We start from the raw sequence: 20741 nt of genomic DNA on the forward strand, positions 1-20741 counted from the left end.
TCATCTCTAAGTATTACCCCTATATAATTAAAAACATGAAAAATCAGGCTGGTTCAGCTTGGAAAAAAAGATCTACAGTGGGTACGGAAAGTATACAGACCCCTTTAAATGTTTCACTCTTTGTTTCATTGCAGCCATTTGGTAAATTCTAAGGCTATGTGCCCACGATGCAGAAATGAAGCGGAAAATTTCCGCATGTCCTTGGCCGGAAAAATGCGTGCGGAATTTGACACGCGTTTTTCGCGCGTTTTTGAAGCGTTTTGCACATGCGGAATTGCCAAGCGTTTTTCTAATGCATTGAGAAGAACTTTATTAACCCTTCAGGTGCTTCACAGGAATTTTTGGAATGTGGAAGAAAAAAATTAACATTTTAACTTTTTTCACAAAAATGTTATTTTAGACCAATTTTTTTTTTATTTTCGCAGGGGTAACAGGAAAAAATGGACACCCAAATTTGTTGTGCAATTTCCCCTGAGCATGCAGATACCCCATATGTGGGGAAAAAACACTGAGCGCACGGCAGGGTTCGGAAGGAAAGGAGCGCCATTTGACTTTTTGATTGTAAAATTTGCTTGAATAATTAGCGGACGCCATGTTGAGTTTGGAGAGCCCCTGATGTGCCTAAACAGTGGAAACCCCCCACAAGTGACACCATTTTGGAAACTAGACCCCTCAGGGAACTTATCTAGATGTGTGGTGAGCACCTTGAACCCCCAAGTGCTTCACAGAAGTTTATAACATTGAGGCGTAAAAATAAAAAAAATCAAACTTTTTCCACAAAAATTATGTTTTAGCCCCAATTTTTTTATTTTCACAAGGGTAAGAGGAGAAAATGGACCCCAAAAACTTTTGTGCAATTTCTGCTGAGTACGCCAATACCCTATATGTGGGGAAAATACAGTGTTTGGGCGCACGGCAGAGTTCAGAAGGGAAGGAGCACTGTGTGACTTTTTGAACACAAAATTGGCTGGAATCGAGAGCGGACACCATGTCGCATTTGGAGAGCTACTGATATGCCTAAATAGTGGAAACCCCCCACAAGTGACCCCATTTTGGAAACTACACCCCTCAAGGATTTTATCAAGAGGTATAGTGAACATTTTGAACCCAGAGGTACGACACAGAATTTGATAACATTAGGTCATCATATTGAATAAGTTGTCATTAGTCTTGAGCGCAAGTGCTCGCTACTTGAGTTTGCATCGGGTACACGGGTATGCACCATGTATCGTGGGTGCTCGAGTGACATGCTCGAGTCCCCGCCCGCATGTTTCACAGTTATTAGACACCCCAAAAAGAAAACATGCAGGGATTGCTCGTGCATGGCAGGCGATCCCCGTGAGGTTTTTTTGGCCGCAAAGCATATGGGGCAGAGACTCGAGCATGTCACTTGAGCACCCGCGATACTCAGTACATTCCTGAGCACCCGATGCAAACTCAAGTAGCGAGCACTTGCGGTCAACACTAGTCGCCATATCGTCATCTTTTTTTTTTTACTTTTACTTACGAAAAAAATCCCAACCCTAACCCTAGCCCAATCCTAACCTTAGCCCAACCTCAACCCTAACCCTAGCCCAACCCTAACCCCAACCCCAACCTTAACCCCAACCCTAACCCTAGCCCAACCCTAACCCCAATCCTAACCCTAACCCTAGCCCAACCCCAGCCCAACCCTAACCCCAACCCCAGCCCAACCCTAACCCCAACCCTAGCCCAACCCTAACCCCAACCCTAACCCTAGCCCAACCCTAACCCTAGCCCAACCCTAACCCTAGCCCAACCCTAACCCTAACCCTAACCCCAACCCTAACTCTAGCACAACCCAAACCCTAGAGTTTATTTTTTACGCCGTTCCTCGTTCAGTATAAGTGATTAGACGACTTTATTCTTCAGGTTGGTGCGATTACAGTGATACCAGAATCATATCAGGTTTTTATGATTGACAGCTGTCACACACTAAAAGACGCATTTTTTTGTAAAATCTAGTTTTTGCATCGCCATATTTTGAGAGCTATAATTTTTCCATATTTTGGCCGACAGAGTCATGTGGTGGCTTGTTTTTTGCGGGATGAGTTGACGTTTTTATTGGTACCATTTGCAGGCACATGACATTTTTTGATCGCTTTCTATTCCGATTTTTGGGAGGCAGAATAAACTAAAACCAACAATACAGGAATTGGGGTTTTTTTTACATTTTTTTATTCTGTTCCGCGTGTGGTAAAATTGATAAGGTTGCTTTATTCTTCGGGTCAGTACGTTTACAGCGGTACCACATTTATATTGTTTTTCTATGTTTTGGCGCTTTTACACAATAAAAGCTATTTTATATAAAAAAATATTTTTTTGCATTACTTTATTCTGAGAGCTATAACTTTTTTATTTTTCGGCTGATGGAGCTGTATGGCGGCTTGTTTTTTTTGCGGGACAAGATGACGTTTTCAGCGGTACCATTTTTATTTACATTCGTCTTTTTGATCACGTGTTATTCCATTTTTTGTTTGCCGGTATGATGATAAAGCATTCTTTTTGGCTTTGTTTTTATTTTATTTTTTTACTGTGATCACTAAAGGGGTTAACTAGTGGGGCAGTTTTATAGGTCAGGTCGTTCCGGACGTGGCGATACCAAATATGTGTACTTTTATTGTTTTGTTTGCTTTTTTTTCATAATAATATTTATTGATGGGTACATTATATTTTTATTTTTGGTAGATTATTATTTTATTTTTTTTATATTTTTACAATTTTTTTTTTTTTTTTTTTCATTTTTAAACATTTTGTTTTACTTTTATTCTTTGTACCACTATGGGACTTTCACTTTTTTTTATTCTGATCGCCTATATAGCATAGGGATGGAGCATCATCCCGGTGTTATACAGGCTGTCAGTGCTGCAGATGCAGAAGATACTTTGGTCATGCACTGCGCATGACCAAAGTATCTTCCTGCTGTCTGGTGACCCGGATGTTGTCATGACGACATCGGGTCGTCATGGCAACATTCGGGAAGCCGTGGCAGACAGCGTTGGATGCCGGCAGGAGAGGTGAGTATCGCGATCATCTCCCCTTGCCACCGCAATGCTGCGATCGACTTCGATCGCAGCATTGCGGGGGTTAAAGTGCCGGGAGTGGTGCGGGACCGCTCCCAGCACATAGCACTGGGTGTCAGCTGTGACAATCAGCTGACACCCGGCGGCGATCGCGCCCGCACAGCCTGTGTGCGGGCACGATCGCCATGAGTTACTAATACATATCTGGCTCCAAGTCCCAGGACGCAGATGCGTATTAGTACGTCTTGGGCGTTAAAGGGGTTAAAGTACACTCTGCATCCCATCTTGACTGTAAAAAAAACAGAAATGTAGAAAATTTTGCAAATTTATTAAAAAAGAAAAACTGAAATATCACATGGTCATAAGTATTTAGACCCTTTGCTCAGTATTGAGTAGAAGCCCCCTTTTGAGCTAGTACAGCCATGAGTCTTCTTGGGAATGATGCAACAACAGGTTTTTCACACCTGGATTTGGGGATCTCTCCCATGACCTGTTTATACCAAGGATGGTGACAAAGACGAGGGGGCACACTATGCGTCTGGAGGAAAGGAGGTTCCTGCACCAGCATAGAAGGGGATTCTTTACGGTCAGAGCCGTGAGACTCTGGAACCCTCTGGGAGAGGAAGTGGTGATGTCCAACTCACTTAATGAGTTCAAGAGAGGCCTGGACGCCTTTCTTGAGAACAATAAAATTACATCTTATGCTTAGTGATAGTTAATTAATCCAGGGATTTAATCTGACTGCCAGATTGGAGTCGGGAAGTGAATCTTTCCTCAATGATGTAAATTGGCCTATACCGCATGGGTTTTTTTGCCTTCCCCTGGATCAACGCTGCGGAATAGCTGCAGTGCACAAGAAATAGGCTGAACTGGATAGACGCTTGTCTTTTTTCAGCCTTATAAACTATGTAACTATGTAACTATGATCCTCTGCCATTCTTCCTTGCAGATCCTCTCCAGTTCCGTCAGGTTGGATGGTGAACGTTGGTGGACAGCCATTTTCAGGTCTCTCCAGAGATGCTCAATTGGGTTTAGGTCAGGGCTCTGGCTGGGCCAGTCAAGAATAGTCACAGAGTTGTTCTGAAGCCACTCCTTTGATATTTTAGCTGTGTGCTTAGGGTCATTGTCTTGTTGGAAGGTGAACCTTCGGCCAAGTCTGAGGTCCAGAGCCCTCTGGAAAAGGTTTTCATCCAGGATATCTTTGTACTTGGAAGCATTCATGTTTCCTTCAATTGCAACCAGTCGTCCTGTCCCTGCAGCTGTAAAAAACACCCCCATAGCATGATGCTGCCACCACCATGTTTCACTGTTGGGATTGTATTGGGCAGGTGATGAGCAGTGCCTGGTTTTCTCCACACATACCGCTTAGAATTATCACCAAAAAGTTCTATCTTCGTATCATCAGACCAGAGAATCTTATTTCTCATAGTCTGGGAGTCCTTCATGTGTTTTTGAGCAAACTCTATGCGGGCTTTCATATGTCTTGCACTGAGGAGAGGCTTCCGTCGAGCCACTCTGCCATAAAGGCACGACTGGTGGAGGGCTGCAGTGATAGTTGACTTTGTAGAACTTTCTCCCATCTCCCTACTGCATCTCTGGAGCTCAGCCACAGTGATCTTGGGGTTCTTTTTTACCTCTCTCACCAAGGCTCTTCTCCCACTATTGCTCAGTTTGGCTGAACGGCCAAGTCTAGGAAGACTTCTGGTGGTCCCAAACTTCTTCCATTTAAGGATTATGGAGGCCACTGTGCTCTTAGGAACCTTGAGTACTGCAGAAATTATTTTGTAATCAAACTGTGCCTTGCCACAATTCTGTCTCTGAGCTCCTTGGGCAGTTCCTTTGAGCTCATGATTCTCATTTGGTCTGACATGCACTGTGAGCTGTGAGGTCTTATATAGACAGGTGTGTGCCTTTCCAAATCAAGTCCTATCAGTTTAATTAAATACAGCTGGACTCCAATGAAGGAGTAGAACCATCTCAAGGAGGATCACAAGGAAATGGACAGCATGTGACTTAAATATGAGTGTCTGAGAAAAGGGTCTGAATACTTATGACCATGTGATATTTCAGTTTTTCTTTTTTAATAAATTTGCAAAAATTTCTACATTTCTGTTTTTTTTCAGTCAAGATGGGGTGCAGAGTGTACATTAATGAGAAAAAAAATGAACTTTTTAGAATTTATCACATGGCTGCAATGAAACAAAGAGTGAAAAATTTAAAGGGGTCTGAATACTTTCCGTACCCACTGTATATACAGTACAGACCAAAAGTTTGGACACACCTTCTCATTTAAAGATTTTTCTATATTTTCTTGACAATAAAAATTGTACATTCACACTGAAGGCATCAAAACTATGAATTAACACATGTGGAATTATATACTTAACAAAAAAGTGTGAAACAACTGAAAATATGTCTTATATTCTAGGTTCTTCACAGTAGCCACCTTTTGCTTTGATGACTGCTTTGCACACTCTTGGCATTCTCTTGATGAGCTTCAAGAGGTAGTCACCGGAAATGGTCTTCCAACAATCTTGAAGGAGTTCCCAGAGATGCTTAGCACTTGTTGGCCCTTTTGCCTTCACTCTGCGGTCCAGCTCACCCCAAACCATCTCGATTGGGTTCAGGCCTGGTGACTGTGGAGGCCAGGTCATCTGGCGTAGCACCCCATCACTCTCCTTCTTGGTCAAATAGCCCTTACACAGCCTGGAGGTGTGTTTGGGGTCATTGTCCTGTTGAAAAATAAATGATGGTCCAACTAAACGCAAACCGGATGGAATAGCATGCCGCTGCAAGATGCTGTGGTAGCCATGCTGGTTCAGTATGCCTTCAACTTTGAATAAATCCCCAACAGTGTCACCAGCAAAGAACCCCCACACCATCACACCTCCTCCTCCATGCTTCACGGTGGGAACCAGGCATGTAGAGTCCATCTGTTCACCTTTTCTGCGTCGCACAAAGACACGGTCGTTGGAACCAAAGATCTCAAATTTGGACTCATCAGACCAAAGCACAGATTTCCACTGGTCTAATGTCCATTCCTTGTGTTCTTTAGCCCAAACAAGTCTCTTCTGCTTGTTGCCTGTCCTTAGAAGTGGTTTCCCACCAGCTATTTTACCATGAAGGCCTGCTTCACAAAGTCTCCTCTTAACAGTTGTTGAACAGATGTGTCTGCTGCTAGAACTCTGTGTGGCATTGACCTGGTCTCTAATCTGAGCTGCTGTTAACCTGCGATTTCTGAGGCTGGTGACTCGGATAAACTTATCCTCAGAAGCAGAGGTGACTCTTGGTCTTCCTTTCCTGGGGCGGTCCTCATGTGAGCCAGTTTCTTTGTAGCGCTTGATGGTTTTTGCAACTGCACTTGGGGACACTTTCAAAGTTTTCCCAATTTTTCAGACTGACTGACCTTCATTTCTTAAAGTAATGATGGCCACTCGTTTTTCTTTACTTAGCTGCTTTTTTCTTGCCATAATACAAATTCTAACAGTCTATTCAGTAGGACTATCAGCTGTGTATCCACCTGACTTCTGTACAACACAACTGATGGTCCCCACCCCATTTATAAGGCAAGAAATCCCACTTATTAAACCTGACAGGGCACACCTGTGAAGTGAAAACCATTTCCGGTGACTACCTCTTGAAGCTCATCAAGAGAATGCCAAGAGTGTGCAAAGCAGTCATCAAAGCAAAAGGTGGCTACTTTGAAGAACCTAGAATATGAGACATATTTTCAGTTGTTTCACACTTTTTTGTTAAAGTATATAATTCCACATGTGTTAATTCATAGTTTTGATGCCTTCAGTGTGAATGTACAATTTTCAAAGTCATGAAAATACAGAAAAATCTTTAAATGAGAAAGTGTGTCCAAACTTTTGGTCTGTACTGTATACAAAACACCGGAACTAATTATTCCTTCCAAGCATCAAGTAACATTATGCATGGAGGATAGGCAATTCAGGCATGATATAGGAAAGGATTCTTTACAGTTAGAGTAGAATTTAGAATAGGGCTAGATCCTTACCTCGTAACACTCATTATTAAGGAAAATAATCACACTAGCAATGAATGATCTAGAATTGATGGAGTAGGCTAAAACTTGATGAACTGGTATCCTTTTTTCTAACCTATGGAATTCTATTACTTTACTAGGGTGAAGTGTCTCCTAAAATGAAATGGTTCATGATATCACTAGATCAGAGAGTGTTAATCCCATAGGCTCAATATGCACTGAACGGGATTAAGACAAATTTCAGACTAAATCTATGTGATTTAGGTTACAGCCGGAATGAAAATCTGTCGGAGAATTTTACTAAACATGTGATTTGGATGCGAGAAGGAAAGTAGGGATATTGAAGACAACTACAGAATAGGTGTATTGTTGGACGGCCGGTCATACACATGTGATGTGGCATGGTCTTCTCGAAGAAACAGCTGGGAGGTGGGGTAGAATAGATCTCCACTTCATGACTGCGGGAGGTTGTCCAGAATAATGAAATGTGCACCTCTGGATCTGGACAGGAGCCACTTCTTCTCAAAGCCAAGAGCTCGAAATAATATGAATAATGGATCTTCACTACAATTTGGTTCTGCTACAGTATAATGATTGTCTTTGAAAAGTAGTTACGAGACATATAAGGCAGCACCAGAGTAGAGGTCTGTCCTTGTCCTTGCAGACACAAAGCACCCATAATAGACCTCAATGCAGACATCCATCAATCTTCATTTCTCCTAAATTGGCCTTACATCTTAGATAGATTTCAGCCAAACGCTCATTCAGCCAAAGCTACTCATCCCACAATAGGGAGAGGGGAACGAATTCCTGCCTGACACCTTTGGTGTCAGATTATCTCTGGTAAAAACAATTGATGGGGCATTTTAAACAATAATATGTCCAATCCTTCTTTCCCCCTCGATATTTGCCATCAGTAGAGAGTCAGGAGTGGTCCTGAGGAGTTTGGGCAACATTCCAATTACAGTCAGGCAAGGTCTACTAACCTTAATAATTCCATCACGAAAGTGTTCATGGTCATTTTTTACCACCAACCTTCAGGGTATGCAAAGTCCCATACCAAGAGGGAATAAATGACTTAAAAATAGAGATAAGCAAATTGATTTGTTGCAAATTGATTTGTTCCAAATAGAATTACATGAAAATTTCCCCAAAAATCAGTTTTTTTTTTTAACTCTATTCACTGGCCGCCATTTTTTTATAAAAAAAAAATAATAATATAATACTCTTCTTGCTCCTCACCTATTCTGCCATCACACTTCCCTGTCTGGTCTTCTGGTTTTGACTTGTAGGCCCAATGCTGACCCATCCCCACGCATATTAGGATTGATGTCTAGGTTGTATGCAGCAATCATATGGGGTGTAACCCAAGTCATAGATGTCAATGACATGCATGAACGAATCAGAGTCGGACATAAGTGATGCCTAGAAGTCGGAGCCAGAAGACCAGAGGGAGTGTGAAGAGGACGGGGCAGGGAGATTACAGTGGCAGTATAAGTGAGTGGTGAGGAGAGTATAATATTTTATTACTTTTTTCAACACTTTGTTCCTCTTCATTTATTATACCTTGGGGTCTAGAGAGAGAACACAAATCAGGGCACTTTCGATTCGCACTGAATTTATTGGATGCAAAGCCAATTTTTTGGGTCAAACCAAATCCAAATCAAATTCCAGGTTTTGTGCTAAACAATAAACTTAAAAACCCCATCCAGTCCCAATAAAGTGCTTCAATGACAAAAAAAAACACAAAAAATGTCTTCAACCATCTTCAAAATGCGTTTGGTAAATTATAGGAGAATCCTTGAGTTTATCAAGATAGATCTAAGTGTCAACCCTCCATAGAAAACTGATGAGAAGAAAAGTCAACATCAATGATCTTGGTGCCCTTTGACACCCAACCTGAAAATAAGGAATAATTGATTAAAGGCAAGGCCGAATCCAGCAAAGTGTGATTCTTCTTTAGGTAACCTTGTCAGCCATAATGACTAACTCCTCGGGAAGTCTTCTTCTTCTTAAGGGCCGGGGCCATAAACATTTCCTTAGACAAGGTAGAATGTGTTCTTTGTGGTTTACCATTCATGGTTGAGCTACGTATTAGTAATTTGTGTACTATTACCTACATGTGAAGACTTGGGGTCTCCTTGACACAATCTAAGGTTCTTCACAACTCTTATAATTAATCCGGTCTCACAAACATCCTGTCCTTGTACACATCGTAATATGAATCATCTACAGAACCTCTGACAAAATGTTTAACTTTTACCTCTTGTCAAATAACAGGTTGGTGACAAGGCAACGAAGAAAGTGAAGAAGACATTTCATAGTACCCGGTATTTGGCAATCCCACAAATTTATCAACCAGAGGTTGTAAATAAGAAGGTGCATGTTTTAAAATTGCCAACCGTATATGATTCTTCAGTGATGTGGACAAACTTAACGTATTGTTAAGAAAACCAGAGGCACTTACGAATCCAAGAGTGAACACCGGACTATATTCTGACTCATGAGACTTAAGACATCATACTTACCAGACATTGCCCATCAACACAAAAATCCTGAGAACCAGCTTCACAAGGAGTTCCATCTTGGACCTTCTCGGTATGACGTACGTAGAAACGGTAGCCAATGGGTCGACAGTTTAGGGCACACCTTTGATTTCCACTTACTGCAAATAAAAAGAAAAGGAGGTGATATGTTAAGTAAATCTATGAGTTTCCTCAATGTTTTTATGTTACATTCAGCCATTCCTGAGGCCTCTTCATCCTCTCTATGGGCATCGGTAGCTGAGTGACCATCACTATTAACAGCCACCACAGTGTGTATCAGAGTTGGTACTCTAATGTCCACAGATGTGAAGGTCTCATTCAGGCACATATTTTACCATACATATTAGGATCACAAATCTCAAGTTCCCAAACTGATATCACACCACACATAGGGTTCACAAAATCTCATGTTAGGTCCAGATGTTGCAACCATAGTAAGGATGCCAAGCTGCGGCCACATTGTGACTGTCTGAATGGGGTATGTATCAGAACTAGAGCGGTTGCAGAGAAGAGCAACCGAGGTTAAGGGAATGGGTAACCTGCAGTACCAAAACAAGTTACCAAACCTGGAGTTACAAAGTACAAATCGTTGTACACTGAGACCAGCAACTGTGAGAAGGAGGCATCCTCTACGTCTAGAAAAAAAAAATGAATCATCACCACGGATGCAGATTCTTTACTGTACAAGTAGTAAGACCATATATTCTTTACTCTATGAGCAGTGAGACTATATAGCAGTGATATTCTTTACTATACAAGTAGTAAGGCCACAGATTCTTTACTGTAAAAGCTGTTAGACTGTGGATGGGAATGGTGGAACCCCTGCGCCGTGGTCCGGAGAGAGCCTGGAGGGGCATAACTAGGTGAACACCTGGCTCTTAGCTAGAGAGGGTTAGACTTGGCTCCATATGGACACCAGGTGCTACTCTAGAACAGACCTCGGACGCATTGCAGCTGACCCCTAAGGGCACAGAGCTGGAATGGCCTAGAAAGGTAAAGCTCGACTGGTACAGGCAGGTACAGCTGGAATACAGGAACGGCAGGTGCTGGTGGGGACGGATGGTGTTCAGGCTGGTACTGGCAGGAGCAGACAGAAACAGCTGGTATACAGATGGGCATGACAGGTGCAGACTGGTACAGCTGGTATACAGGTGGGCACGGCAGGTGCGGCAAGTACGACTAGTATACAGGCAGGCACAGGCAGGTACACACTGGTACGGCTGATATACAGGCAGGCACAAACAGGCAAGTACAGGCTGGTACAGGCAGGTACTGGAAGACAAACTAGAACAGGAACCTGAGAACTAGCAAGCATGTAACTAGCAGAGAATACACATTGCTCAGGCACCTCCCAACAGGTGGAGGTGCCTTAAATAATAAGTGCCTCCCAGCCATTGGCTGGGGACACTTTAGGACACTGCGTGCTGTCCCTTTAAGAGGGCGGGAGTGCGCGCCCTAAGTACAGTGCCCAGTAATTTGCGATCTGTGCGAAGGCCCAGGGCAGCAGCAGCAGGAGGAGGAAGTGTGGGACAGAGGCCGCGGCGGTGAGAGACTCGGCATCCCTGCTGGGGGAGGGAGGAAGTGTGCAGGGACGCCGGCGCTACAGAGACTGTAGAGTCTTTACTGTTCTGATGGTGAAACTATAGATTCATTATTGTGTGAGCAGCATCTCTATTGATTCCGTAATGTACAAGCAGTGAGACTATAGATTTTATACTGTGATGGCAGTGAAACTAGAGATTCTTTACTGTACGAGTAGTAAGACTACTGATTCTTTGCTGTGCAAGTAGCGAGACTATAGATTCTTTGCCCTAATATGGCACAAATATAATCTTTCTGTCTTCTTCTACATCAATATGTTAGGTCATACAGTTAGGTCCATATATATTTGGACAGAGACAACATTTTTCTAATTTTGGTTCTAGACATTACCACAATGAATTTTAGACAAAACAATTCAGATGCAGTTGAAGTTCAGACTTTCAGCTTTCATTTGAGGGTATCCACATTAAAATTGGATGAAGGGTTTAGGAGTTTCAGCTCCTTAACATGTGCCACCCTGTTTTTAAAGAGACCAAAAGTAATTGGACAGATTAAATAATAGTAAATAAAATGTTCATTTCTAGTACTTGGTTGAAAATCCTTTGTTGGCAATGACTGCCTGAAGTCTTGAACTCATGGACATCACCAGACGCTGTGTTTCCTCCTTTTTGATGCTCTGCCAGGCCTTCACTGCGGTGGTTTTCAGTTGCTGTTTGTTTGTGGGCCTTTCTGTCTGAAGTTTAGTCTTTAACAAGTGAAATGCATGCTCAATTGGGTTGAGATCAGGTGACTGACTTGACCATTCAAGAATATTCCACTTCTTTGCTTTAATAAACTCCTGGGTTGCTTTGGCTTTATGTTTTGGGTCATTGTCCATCTGTAGTATGAAACGACGACCAATCAGTTTGGCTGCATTTGGCTGGATCTGAGCACACAGTATGGCTCTGAATACATCAGAATTCATTCGGCTGCTTCTGTCCTATGTCACATCATCAATAAACACTAGTGACCCAGTGCCACTGGCAGCCATGCATGCCCAAGCCATCACACTGCCTCCGCCGTGTTTTACAGATGATGTGGTATGCTTTGGATCATGAGCTGTACCACGCCTTCGCCATACTTTTCTCTTTCCATTATTCTGGTAGAGGTTGATCTTGGTTTCATCTGTCCAAAGAATGTTCTTTCAGAACTGTGCTGGCTTTTTTAGATGTTTTTTAGCAAAGTCCAGTCTAGGCTTTTTATTCTTGATGCTTATGAGTGGCTTGCACCGTGCAGTGAACCCTCTGTATTTACTCTCATGCAGTCTTCTCTTTATGGTAGATTTGGATATTGATACGCCTACCTCCTGGAGAGTGTTGTTCACTTGGTTGGCTGTTGTGAAGGGGTTTCTCTTCACCATGGAGATTATTCTGCGATCATCCACCACTGTTGTCTTCCGCGGGCGCCCAGGTCTTTTTGCATTGATGAGTTCACCAGTGCTTTTTTTCTTTCTCAGGATGTACCAAACTGTAGATTTTGCCACTCCTAATATTGTAGCAATTTCTCGGATGGGTTTTTTCTGTTTTTGCAGCTTAAGGATGGCTTGTTTCACCTGCATGGAGAGCTCCTTTGACCGCATGTTTACTTCACAGCAAAACCTTCCAAATGCAAGCACCACACCTCAAATCAACTCCAGGCCTTTTATCTGCTTAATTGAGAATGACATAACGAAAGGATTGCCCACACCTGTCCATGAAATAGCCTTGGAGTCAATTGTCCAATTACTTTTGGTCCCTTTAAAAACAGGGTGGCACATGTTAAGGAGCTGAAGCTCCTAAACTCTTCATCCAATTTTAATGTGGATACCCTCAAATGAAAGCTGAAAGTCTGAACTTCAACTGCATCTGAATTGTTTTGTTTAAAATTCATTGTGGTAATGTCTAGAACCAAAATTAGAAAAATGTTGTCTCTGTCCAAATATATATGGACCTAACTGTAGGTTGAACTCAAATGGATTTTATCTTCTTTTGACCAATATGAAACTGCTTTTCAAATAAAACCTTCATTTCCAAGGCGAAACTAACTGAAATGATAATTGTAAGATTTAGGTTACCACAACAAAACTCGAAAACACATCCTGTTTATTTTGTTTTTACCTTTCATCCAATATATTTAGCCGAAATAGCACCCGACAGATGCGGAGGACACTTGGAAGATGATACCTCCAATACAGCTGCTGGATAAACCTAATCCTTAACGATAATTAGTGATCTGTATATGTTCCAGCCTCTGTTATAATCGATTTATTCGGGAAAGTTGGCCCATGAGTAAAGAGATACGCCAAGTGTCATTGGGTCCACAGAGGACGAGGCTCATTTCGTGGAACTTTCTCAGCCATCGTGGAGCCATTTTGTCTTATCACTTACAAGCATTTTACACTGACATAATACTTGGCGTAGAATAGGCGTTACTCATATTCACATGTCAAGCACATTATTTAATAAGTGACCGGTGATGGCCCCTTCGGTAAACATGTTTTACACCATATGTTTTGTTTCAAATGATATTTAACACTTGGATTTCCTCACATGCTAAGAAAACAGAAAACCCTTAAAATCCCTTGAACATCTGTAGGGCTGGGACATGAATTCTTGAACTTTAGTGTCCTTTAGGTGGGGTTTACAAAATAACAGAGTGTAACTCTGTATAATCATGTAGACAATGACGAAAAAGGGGTCTCAGCATTAAAGGAATATATCACTCTCTTATAGTGAGGATCCATAATCTTTGGTCTGGCTCCGAGCATGATTAATCTCCAATGATTACTTCAAAAAGTTCTATATTGGAGGTCTTTACCCTTTGTGGAATCAATGTAATCAATGAGATTACATTATAGAAGGCCTACCACCAATGTTGCTCCTCTGACTTGTCTGAGAAGTTAATAAGCTGTGTCAATTAATCGGAAGTCCCAAAACCATGGTGGGTCAACCAAGTGGTCTATTTTCTTGAAACTAGGTCAAATATTGACCTATGGAGCATGACATTTTTTGAGACAACCTCCAAAGTCTACAAAAGGCTAACTCTTTTTGGAGCTCTGATGGTGCCAGACTGACTAACTGTCAAAAGTTAAGGCATTACATGTGAAGGTAAGAATTGGTGGAGATCATTTGAAAACCACGAGTTCCAAAAAGAGAAGTATTCATTGACAATATCCATAGTTCCATCAATCAGGATATCAGTAAGGTTCTAGTTCATTGACCGACACCCAAATATGCTGCTAGGCTCACCAAGTGAGTTGGATCCTCTAAGTCTCAGGTCCGGGTGGGTACATGGAACCTGGGTGTTGATGCAGCAAGCAGGAAAGCACTTGGGCAGCGGGGATTGGGCACACTCAGAAATCTAAAGCGCAGCACGTCGGATGAAGTATAACCCAGCAGGGATTGAAGCAAATAAAGCACAGTATGAACAGAAGGTGGAGCACACCAAATTTACAAGTCTAGAAACTCAATTTCATGGCACAAGTGTGTTTTTAAATGGGCCTTAACCCCTTTACCCCCGAGGGTGGTTTACACCTTAATGACCAGGCCAATTTTTACAATTCTGACCACTGTCACTTTATGAGGTAATAACTCTGGAACGCTTCAACGGATCCCACTGATTCTGAGATTTCACGATGGTGGTAAAATTTCTTCGATATAACTTGCGTTTATTTGTGAAAAAAATCGGAAATTTGGCGAAAATTTTGCAATTTTCAAAATTTGAATTTTCCTGCCCTTAAATCAGGGAGATATGTCACACAAAATAGTTAATAAATAACATTTCCCACATGTCTACTTTACATCAGCACAATTTTGGAACCCAAATTTTTTTTTGTTAGGAAGCTATAAGGGTTAAAAGTTGACCAGCGATTTCTCATTTTTCCAACAAAATTTATAAAACCATTTTTTTAGGGACCACATTAAATTTGAAGTCACTTTGAGGGGTCTTTATGACAGAAAATACCCAAAAGTGACACCATTCTAAAAACTGCACCCCTCAAGGTGCTCAAAACCTCATTCAAGAAGTTTATTAACCCTTCACAGGAATTTTTGGAATGGGGAAGAATAAAATGAACATTTTTTTTTCACAAAAATGTTACTTTAGACCCAATTTTTTTAATTTTTGCAATGGTAACAGGAAAAAATGGACCCCAAAATTTGTTGTGAAATTTCTCCTGAGCACGCAGATACCCTATATGTGGTGGAAAACCACTGTTTGGGCACACGGCAGGGTTCGGAAGGGAAGGAATACCATTTGATTTTTTGAATGTAAAATTTGTTTGAATAATTAACGGATGCCATATCGCATTTGGGGAGCCCCTGATGTGCCTAAACAGTGGAAAGCCCCCACATGTGACACCATTTTGGAAACTAGACCCCTCAGGGAACTTATCTAGATGTGTGGTGAACACCTTGAACCCCCAGGTGCTTCACAGAAGTTTATAACATTGAGCAGTAAAAATAAAATTTTCACATTTTTCCCACAAAAATATTTTTCAGCCCCCAATTTTGCATTTTCATAAGAGTAACAAGAGAAATTGCACCATACAACTTTTTGTGCAATTTTTCCTGAGTAAGCCGATACCCCATATGTGGGAGAAACCACTGTTTGGGTGCACGGCAGGGTTCAGAAGCGAAGGAGCGCCATTTGACTTTTTGAATGTAAAATTTGCATGAATAACTAGCAGACGCCATGTCGCGTTTGAAGAGCCCATAATGTTCCTAAACAGTGGAAACCGCCCACAACTGACCCCATTTTGGAACCTAGACCCATCAAGGACCTTCTCTAGATGTGTGGTGAGCACCTTGAACCCCCAGGTGCTTCACAGAAGTTTAGAACATAGAGCCGTGAAAATAAAAAAATCAAACTTTTTCCACAAAAATTATCTTTTAACCCCAATTTTTTTTATTTTCACAAGGGTAAGAGGAGAAAATGGACCTCAAGAACTGTTGTGCAATTTCTCCTGAGTACATCGATACTCCATATGTGGGGAAAATACACTGTTTGAGAACTCAGGAGGGTTCAGAAGGAAGGAGCACTGTGTGACTTTTTGAACGCAAAATTGGCTGGAATCGAGAGCAGATGCCATGTCGCGTTTGGAGTGCCCCTGATTCGCCTAAACAGTGGAAACCCCCCACAAGTGACCCCATTTTGGAAACTACACCCCTCAAGGATTTTATCAAGGGGTATAGTGAACATTTTGAACCAAGAGGTACGACATAGAATTTGATAACATTAGGTCATCATATTGAATAAGTTGTCCTTAGTCTTCAGCCCAAGTGCTCACTACTTGAGTTTGCATCGGGTACTCGGGTATGCACCATGTATCGCAAATGCTCGAGTCTCCGTCCTGCATGTTTCACAGTTATTAGACACCCAAAAAAAAACATGCGGGGATTGCTTGTGCATGGCAGGCAATACCCATGAGGATTTTTTGGCTGTATAACAGCTGCAAAACATATGGGGCGGAAACTCGAGCATGTCACTCGAGCACCCACGATAATCGGTGCATACCCGAGCACCCCATGCAAACTCAAGTAGCGAGCACTTGCGCTCAACACTAGTTGCCATATCGTCATCATTTTTTTTTCTTTACTTTTGAAAAAATCCCAACTCCAACACAACCCTAACCCCAACCCTAATACAACCCTAACTCTAGCACAACCCTACCCTAGCACAACCCTAGAGTTTATTTTTTACGCCTTTCCTCATGCGGTATAAGTGATTAGATGACTTTATTCTTCAGGTCAGTGTGATTACAGCGATACCAGATTTATATCGGGTTTTTATGACTGACAGCTGTCATACACTAAAAAACCCTTTGTTTTGCAAAGACTAGTTTTTGCATCGCCATATTTTGAAAGCTATAATTTTTTCATATTTCGGCCGACAGAGTCATGTGACGGCTTGTTTTTTGTGGGACAAGTTGACGTTTTTATTGGTACCATTTTTGGGCACGTGACATTTTTTGATCACCTTTTTATTCTGATTTTTGGGAGGCAGAAAAACAAAAAACAACAATTCAGGAATTGCTATTTTGGGGTTTTTTTATGCCATACCACATGTGGTAAAATTGATAAGGTTGCTTTATTCTTCAGGTCAGTATGTTTACAGTGGTACCACATTTATATTGATATTGTTTTTTTATGTTTTCGCGCTTTTACACAACAAAAACTATTTTATAGAAAAAAGATTTTTTTTTTTTATATATCGCTTTATTCTGAGAGCTATAACTTTTTTATTTTTCGGCTGATGGAGCTATATGGCGGCTTTTTTTTTCCGAGACAAGATGACGTTTTCAGCTGTATCATTTTTATTTACATTCGTCTTTTTGATCGCGTTTTATTCCACTTTTTGATTGGCGGTATGATGATAAAGCATCGTCAAAGCATGTCATGACGATATCGGGTCACCACAGCAACTATCCGAACCCGACATACACAGCGCAGGACGCCGGATAGCAGGTAAGAGGCGCACTCTTACTAGTGCTCGCACCGGAAATGCTGCAATCGACTTAGATCGCAGCATTTCGGGGGTTAATGTGCCAGGAGCGGTGCGGCACCGCTCCTAGCACATAGTACCGGATGTCAGCAGTAACAATCAGCTGACACCCGGCGGTGATCGCGCCAGCACAGCCTCTGTGCGGAGCGATCGACCTGGCGAAATAATACGTATCTGGTCCAATAGGCCCAGGGCGCAAATACGTATTATTACGCCCTATGTCAGAAAGGGTTAATTAAGTCTGTGGAGATGATGTCATCGATCCACACTGGGCAACTTGCAAAACCCAACCAGGAGCACAACAGAGGGCAGCGGACCAAGGAAAAGGAAGCAAAGTGTGGGATACACAGAATACATGTGTAACAGATGCTTCTCCGATTGATCTCAGAAGCTTCTTCAATGGATAATGTGATCCCCAACCATGGTGGGACAATCAAGTGGTCCAGTTCTTTTAAGGATACCGAGCTACTGGACACTTAAGAGCCGGTCATTTTACAAAATATAAAGCCAAAATCTTTAGTGGACTACCCCAGTCGCAGCCATGGAAAACAGAAATGATCTACTTGAAAAGATTCCTGGAAACACAAGCAGCACATCTGCTAGTCAAAACTGAGATCACTGATGACTTTACAATATTCTGAGGTGTGATTCCATAAAAAAAAGCAACTGCTGAGGTCACAAATATACCAAAACACTTTTTTAGTTACATTCAGCCTGTTCTCTTCTGTAGTCTAAGGAATAGTGATGTTAATAAATATTTGAGGATTAGGGTCCTGGAGATGAGGACGGCTCTGTGCTATGTGAGACCTCCCTGGCTTCTTGTATAGATATGATCCACGAATTCTCTCTTCCAAGTCCAGATTGAAAGCAGAACTCTCTCTATTCACTGGCTGGCGAGCGTGGAGCCCCCCACAGCTGGGAGACATCTGGCTGTGGTGGTTTGTGTCCCGGACCACATATCTATCCCAACAAGGTCATTCTGTGTTTTACAGTATTTTATCTTGCCTGACAATGAGATGACTTCAGTATAAGGATAAGTAACAGCTGATCCGGGCATGAAACAAACAAACTGGGCTTGGGCGTCCATGTCATAATACACAGAGGTGCCATGGACATGGAGATTACGTTAATGTGACATGGTAGCTTTCAAGAATTTGTGGGAAGATATCCCTCCTAACTTTTGTTACTCATATTGGACCAAGATAAATTATTTACGGGAAAAATATTTACTTGAGTTATTTAAGAAAAAGTGCCCAGTCAGGTCTGATGCTCTGCTAGATGTTCTCCTTCATCCACACTTATGGGGACAAAAAATAAAGAAAACCTATAGAGGAGCCACAAAGAGACTCCCATTTGGGATGCTACTACTTTGAAGACTGAGATCCTATATCCTCTTGGGGTCCTGCAAGTCTGGAGAGGCCCTCTTAAGGACCCCATACACATTACACTAATTTCGGCCAATATTAACAAGTTTGGCTGAGACTCTAATGTGTATGATGGCAATGGCTGACTGATTGTTGGGGAAGATGTTGATCAAGCATGTCCAAGTTCAGACTGCTAGTCACATAGTACTGCTGGAGATAAGCCGCCAACCAACGTGTCAGCCATCAGCTTTCTCATAAAGAACTCAGGAGCGCTCAGCCAAGTGTGCTCTCCTGTGTATGGAAGAGTTGACCAAGATGGCCGACAGCCATCTAATGTGTATGGGGGCCCTTAGATACTGCAAAATCTCGTATGACTAAGGGATGCGTTCCTTAATGAAGGACTTCTTGCTTACTCCTCTCTATCTATTCAGAGCAGGGTATACCAAGCCTGGCAGACTGGTCCACCAGATGACCTCCCACATGGCCAAAGCTGTGGGTCCCTCATGGCCAAAGCTGTGGGTCCCACATGGCCAAAGCTGTGGGTCCCTCATGGCCAAAGCTGTGGGTCCCACATGGCCAAAGCTCTTGGTCCCAAATGTCAAACAGATAACAACCCCATTCGGAGAGGTCTTTGGAACCAACCAGTTTTACTAGGATCTATTTCTTATATGGTAAAACGTAAGACCCCCAAACAAATTAGATAGTTGTTCACCAGTCAGGACATTAGGAAACTAACTCTCTTGATACCAGGTCGAGGAGATAGTAATGATTTAACCAATGCCTATTGTTATGTCCCAAGAGAGCATTGTTTCACAAGTATCCTGTTGATATTTAGGGCACAATTCTTGATCAAAGTTTCCCTTAAAGTGAAGCTGCCACTTGCCATAAATACGTAACTTTTTTTATCCGGTGTAGAAGTCGTTGTTCTCCTGAATCCAGCGTTGTTTTTCCTTTCTTCTTGCCCTTCTCTGTTCCTGAGATATGACCCACTCTCTATAACTCTAGCCTTGGTAGCCAAGAAGGCATGATTCTCAACGCTCTTCTGTGGGCGTATTCATGAGAACCTCACCCAGTTGGCTAAAAAGATTAGATTTATATAAAGGCCATATCTCTGCAACAGAGAGGTTCAGAAACAAAAAAAAACCAATGCTGGATTCAGGAGAAAAGCGGCAATTACACCAGGTAAAAAAAATAACATATTTATGGCAAGTGACAGGTCCTCTATAACTGCAGACATTCTACTTGATGCTTCTGCCTTCCCTGCATCCGTAAAGCTGAAAATCTTTACATCTGACAGACGACCAGTGATGATGGACACCCCGTCACCGAGACGCATTTACGTCATAGGAATGTGACTACTGTGTAATCCCTATAGGCCCTATATGAGCAATGATTAACAACACTTGGCTCTCAGGCTGGAGACATTTTTCATTATTTTCGTTCTGGGCCTCCCGTCAGCAACATTTACATTAGGTGTAAAAATACTATAAACATTATATTGAGTGGATATGTATTTCTGGGTCTCTACGGATGACGACCTTTACGTTATATTCAGCTGTGAAAATTGAAATTCCTGGTTATTTACAAAATGGTGGGTGGCTAAAAAAAACTTTCTGTCTACCTGCTGATGATCTACGATTTGGGGGATCTCAATACTGACCTACGTAATTAGAGACTTTCATTAATGTTGTCCAAATTTTGTAGCAAAAAAAGGTAA

At 42.0% G+C, this 20741-nt stretch overlaps 1 protein-coding gene across 3 annotated transcripts in view; it reads right to left on the minus strand.

Annotated features, from left to right (window-relative positions):
- Window positions 1-20741, minus strand: part of ADAMTSL4 (ADAMTS like 4) — a 201108-nt gene that overhangs the window by 94966 nt on the left and 85401 nt on the right. For all 3 annotated transcript variants that reach the window (XM_073639550.1, XM_073639549.1, XM_073639551.1), the window contains exon 6: window positions 9582-9718. In XM_073639550.1, the coding sequence (XP_073495651.1) occupies window positions 9582-9718 (137 nt within the window). The remainder of the gene's footprint in view (window positions 1-9581; window positions 9719-20741) is intronic.

Source organism: Phyllobates terribilis, unplaced genomic scaffold (genome assembly GCF_046119375.1).
Source record: "Phyllobates terribilis strain yellow unplaced genomic scaffold, ASM4611937v1 Scaffold_7__3_contigs__length_470593459, whole genome shotgun sequence".
Lineage (NCBI taxonomy): Eukaryota > Metazoa > Chordata > Amphibia > Anura > Dendrobatidae > Phyllobates > Phyllobates terribilis.